Source organism: Diaphorina citri, unplaced genomic scaffold (genome assembly GCF_000475195.1).
Source record: "Diaphorina citri unplaced genomic scaffold, Diaci psyllid genome assembly version 1.1 scaffold1240, whole genome shotgun sequence".
Lineage (NCBI taxonomy): Eukaryota > Metazoa > Arthropoda > Insecta > Hemiptera > Psyllidae > Diaphorina > Diaphorina citri.
In genome coordinates, this window is record NW_007378669.1 from 108009 (window position 1) to 113556 (window position 5548).

General features: G+C 40.6%; 1 protein-coding gene across 1 annotated transcript in view; it reads right to left on the bottom strand.

The window, feature by feature from the left end:
• The window catches only part of LOC103514889 (target of rapamycin complex subunit lst8), a gene marked incomplete at its 5' end in the record, with an annotated part of 20404 nt that extends 16283 nt beyond the window's left edge, over positions 1-4121 (bottom strand). Inside the window, 5 exon segments of the mRNA XM_026827730.1 lie at positions 693-835; positions 1080-1290; positions 3161-3228; positions 3892-4074; positions 4076-4121. Coding sequence (XP_026683531.1) covers positions 693-835; positions 1080-1290; positions 3161-3228; positions 3892-4074; positions 4076-4121 — 651 coding nt within the window.
• Positions 4122-5548: the final 1427 nt, after the last annotated feature.

Below are 5548 nucleotides of genomic sequence, written 5' to 3' on the forward strand. Positions count from 1 at the left end.
GCATAGCGTCTAGCTGTGGGACTATAAACAGGAAGGAGAACAGCTAACCCTAACCAGCCTAGCAAGCTGGTAGTTCCTCAAAGGGTTCTCTCTGCTTTTAAAGACCAAGCACAAGTCCTCACGATGGTTGACTGCGGTTCAGGACGAGCCAGCCAATTTAACATGGCTAGAGCTAGAGACCATCACCCCGGTGTATAGCAGATACAAAAAATCTGGTGTGAACATCACACGACTTTCCTCATCCTACCTATTGAATGGTGCTTATTTGGGTGTTCTGTTGTAACATTTACAATATCTCTAACCGTTTAGTCGATATAGCTGAAAACCGCCAAAAAGCGGTCGAAAGCCGCCAAAAAGCGGTCGAAAGCCGCCAAAAAGCGGTCAAAATACCGCCAACCGCAGCCCTATTTTAACCAAACGTTTCGTGTCGCATCCTTGTCACATTTGACTTCTACATACCAAATTTCAAGTTTCTAGCTCTTACCGTTCTCGAGATATTTTGTTTACAGACAGACACACACACGGACCAATGGCTGAAACTTTGGATTTAGGCTCTAGGGACCTCAAAACGTGTTTTGGCACTAAAAACTGACCATCGAAAATTTGACCCGATTACATTACTTTCCTTCCTATAGGATAAGGAAAGTAATAATAAAGGAAGGACGGACTAAAAAACACACAACTCCACTTACCAGTCAGTAGGAATTTGGAGTCCAGCGTAAAGGCAGCATCCCATACCCAGCGCTGATTTGCAGTTCCCAATTCTCTCACCAGGGAGAAATCTTCCGTGTTCCAAATCCTGGCGGTCTGATCTGCCGACGTGGTGGCTAGAAGTCTGAGAACAGGACATAAAGGGTTAAGATTTAGCTATGCAGAGGTCTGACCTGCCGAAATGGTGGCTAGAAGTCTGGAGAGGACGTAGAGGGTTAATGTTGTATATTAATACATTATGAATTATGCAATTATTATGTACTACACTGCAGGTCATGCTAAAATCACAACTCAGGGAAAATTCAATATGGTTCCTGCTTGGTCATGCATTTGCTGAAAAAAAAACACCCTAGGTGCTAGGTACTCACCTACAGTCTGGGCTGAATACACAATGTAGGCCATAGGCTCGATGGGCGGCCATCTTGTGAGTGGGCGTGGCTTTCGTACATCGAGGCGGAGATGGAGAAGGGGGAGGAGTCTCCGATATGACTTCGGCCGCGTTCGGGTCGGCTCGGCTGGGATCGGAGAGTTGCCACACGTAACATGTGCCTGAGAATAGAGGATATGCATTTGGGTAAAAATTATGAATAAATTTCTACAAAAAAAAGTGATACATTAAAATTTGAAGTCAAATCGGGAAAAAGTATATGATAAACATGTTTAGCTTCTAACGGCCGGGACCACAAACTGAGTTTGAACTTGGTTTAACTCTTGGATTAATATGATTGGCTAAAAAGTTTAAAACCAACCAATCCGATTGCTAAAAAGTTTGGACAGTTATCCCGGTCATAAGCGGTTCTCAAACTCAGCCCTGGGGAAGTTTGAATTTGAAATCATTTGTTCAGATTTATGAGGTCCTGATTTACCAGTTGGTTGACAGATTTACATTCGTAAAAGCTGAACCCATCCTTTTTGCCCTTACACCTAAGTTTCTGAGTAGGTTTTTTTTTTTTTTTTTTTTTTTTTTTTATGGCTGACAAGTTTAGTTCATGAAAAATCTAACAGAGCGCACTAGCTGTACCAAACCAAGGAGGTTATTCTGGATCGGATATCTACTGGCTAGTGATGAAGTTCGAGAAGTGAAGCCAATCCATTTTGATCTTTTAGGTCCGAAGACTCCGAAGATGAGTTTTAAACTCGGTTTAAAAGTGTAACTCTCAGATTAAGCTTTTTTTTTACTTTTTTTTTTTTGTAACAGGTGGTCTAGTATAGAGCCAAGACAGACCTACAAAATTACTTGTATTCTTGTGATTCCGGCTTAGACAAATATTTTTCGTGCGTGTGCTTACCTACCTATTAGGCTTTTGAGTAGGGTATTAGGCCTCTATAAAATGATTCTTCATCTAGGTACCGTACCTACTGAAGGTGTAAGATGTAATTAACACATTAAAATAGGAAACCTGTCATCCTAGTTAGATTGGAGGGCTACCTTGCATAAGGTTTGGATCGCGGGTTCGACTGCCACCCGGAGCGGATTTTATCCTCAACAGATAGATAAGGTTCGTTCTCGGAACGGCTGGCTTTTTCCTATTCTGTCTTCCTTTTCTCTTTGCTTTCGAGACGATATGACCTTAGCGGTTACAGCTCCCTCTATCAAACCTAAAAAAAGAGGAAATTCAAAATTTACCAAAATTGATGGGGTGTAATCTTCCTAAGGTTAGGCACTCACTATCAGGTAGACCTGACAGGTACGGCTGAAAAGGTCTGCCTGTTAAGTCTACCTGATAGTGAGTGGCTGGTCTAACATGCACGGGTTAAATTAAACTAACACTTGTATCGGAACGGGTTAACGCTTAATCCTCATGATAGGAAATAGGTAATTTAAGAATTTGACCACAAAGATAGTGGTAGCCTACTGCTGGAATACAGGGACTTTTCAGGCCTATACCAACAGTATGAATAAGCACTATAATTAATTATTTATTATCAACTATTTTTTAAGGTTTTTCAGTTCATGGAACTGTTAGTATATTAATTTTAATGTCATAAACTGTCATAAAGGATACAGAGTCAGCATGTTGCATTGTTCTCGTGCATATTCCCGATGCAGCTTGCCATAGTTTGATAGTACTGATCGAATAAACTACGGGCTAAATAATTTAAATAATTCCCGGAGGGATAGGCCCAGCTTGTTTTCCAATAGAATTATACTACTCCTTGGCCCTGGTTACCTGTGGCTTCACCAGAGTATTACTCGCTACTACTGCTGCAGGATAGCAGCTGTTGTAAACAAATACTGCTGCTCCACAATAGCAGCAACTGAGCTCTTCTGGAAATATAGTACCCGGGTAAAGCCATGCATTTTGTCAGGGGACTTTATTGGTACCTACTTGTTCAGAAGTTAAAAAGGAACTGTCGCAAATGAGCAGTAACCAGTGTTATAAGGCTGAATTTTAAATTTTCTTTTTCCTCTCCATTGACTAATTACAAGAGTGAAGTAGAGATTTACCTGCAGATGCTAACAATTGTTTATCGGGGGTAATCCTCAGTGCATTGACTTGCTGAATAAAACAAAGGCTAAAGAAAACAACACAATTGTCAATACCAAAGTATGTATCATATGGATTTCATATGATACCTTCATAAAGTTTAACATATATGAACTTCATTATTATACCTCAGTGGTGTAGTGGTCAAGAGACTTGCCTGGTAAACAGGAGGGGATAATAATAATAGTGCTTATTTATACTGCTCGCATAGGACTGAAAAGTCCCTTTACTCCAGCAGTAGGCTACTACTATTATTGTAATTGTGAAGGTAGAAACACAATACTATCACGTCACATGAGCTCATTCTCATTCGGGATCAGAAAAATATTGTATCCAGAGAATTTTGTTCATGATAGCCACACTGCCCCAGCGTCACGTGAGGTCACGTGACGTGATAGTAGTGTATCTGTCCTGAAGTTTTGATGATGATATGTTAAGGCAGTCTCTTCTGGTGTGCCACATCCATTTTTGTTTAGGACTATTGCACTGATCCAATCGGGGGTAATCCTCAGTGCATTGACTTGCTGGATAATTAGATAGGCAATAGGTACACATATAGGTATTTCTTCCCCGTTTATTTTCCGTTTTTGATAGTTAGGTTGTTGATTTGTAATAGATAGTAAAGGGAAACCGTTTATATTGTAAATAAATAAATAAAAATGAAGTATTGAAGAAAACATCCCTTGTTTACCTGAGATCCCAGATGCGAGCTCTGCAGTCTTCTCCTCCAGTGAACATCCACTTCCCGTCCTCCTGGAATCCCACCTCCACCACATTCTTACTAACACCTTCACAATTGATGACCGGGTTTGGATTGTTGGACCCGAAGTCGTACATTCGGATGTGCTGATAACCTGAGAAAGAACAAATAACATTTATCACTTGAAATTCAAAGAACATTTATGATTTGAAATTGAATTACTTGAATTTGACTTTCTTTATTGGTATCTTTTTAGTCCGTCCTTCCTTTATTATTACAATAGTAATAAAAAGGTATAAGGGACGGACTATTGTTTTCGCTTCGGTGTCGTCTGTCTGTCTGTTGGTCGGTCTGTCCCCATAGAAGGACTTATCCAAACCTGGTCGACCTATATATCAAATTAAAGGTTTTTTTACCAGGAACACGAAAATGGTGGTAGACCCGAAGTCGTACATTCGGATGTGCTGATAACCTGAGAAAGAACAAAGAACATTTATCACTTTGGGGGGCACGGTTGGTCCAGTGGTAACGCACTTGCTTGCCATGCAGAAGGTCCCGGGTTCGAATCCCACCATCGACAGAAAATAATTTTGATTATTTAGAAGAAGAAAAGTACCTATACAAACCGGAATATCTATATTATTGAACCTCTAAAAGAAACAGCTAATACTATATTGAGATGTAGATGTCCACTACCATTAGGGGGACCTTATATCCTAGGAGCTGAGGACCCCCTGAGGGGCGTCCAGGACTTGAGGTGTTAGGCTTCAAGCTGCTTCACTGCTTTATGGGCAGCGGGTGTCCAGAAAAGTTTGAGACGAACTTTGAAACTGGTAGAGAAATGGGGATAAAACTTTGGAATATCGCAAGCATACGTACCCAATACGCCAATACCCATAGAAAGATAGGAAATTAGGAACAGTAGAGAAAGCGTCCCAATGGATCACTGAAGTTAAAAGCAACGTTGCGTGTGGCTAACTGGACGTGGTAATAAAGTGAACACTCAGGATGTGTGAGTTCAATGTCAGTAGCTGGTTAAAATCACAGAAAACTCCGACATTTCTTTTGCCGTTAAAGAGCCACCTCTCATATGGAAAGAAAATCCAAACTTTATAATCACCGTATCATAGTAGGTAGGCTAATATTCGATGTTTAGGAATAATGGGGACGTTACGATGCTTTGAAAGGTCATCTTCTCCGGGCAAAAAACGTAAAAAATATTCTACCTAGACATCGAGAAAAAAAATCTGGTGTGAACATCACACGACTTTCCTTATCTTATTGAATGATGCTTATTTGAGTGTTCTTTTACCCTAACTTTTACAATATCTCTAACCGTTTTGTCGCTATAACTGAAGCCGCCAAAAAACGGTCGAAATCTGTCCAAAAGCGGTCAAAATACCGCCAAGCGCAGCAACCATCTCAACCAAATGTTTTGAGTCAAAGACGGTCGAAATCTGTCCAAAAGCGGTCAAAATACCGCCAAGCGCAGCAACCATCTCAACCAAAAGTTTCGTGTCGCATCCTTGTCACATTTGGGTCGAAATCTGTCCACAAAATACCACCAAGTGCAGCAACCATATCAACCAAACGTTTTGTGTTGCATCCTTGTCACATTTGTGAACTACATACCAAATTTCAAGTCTCT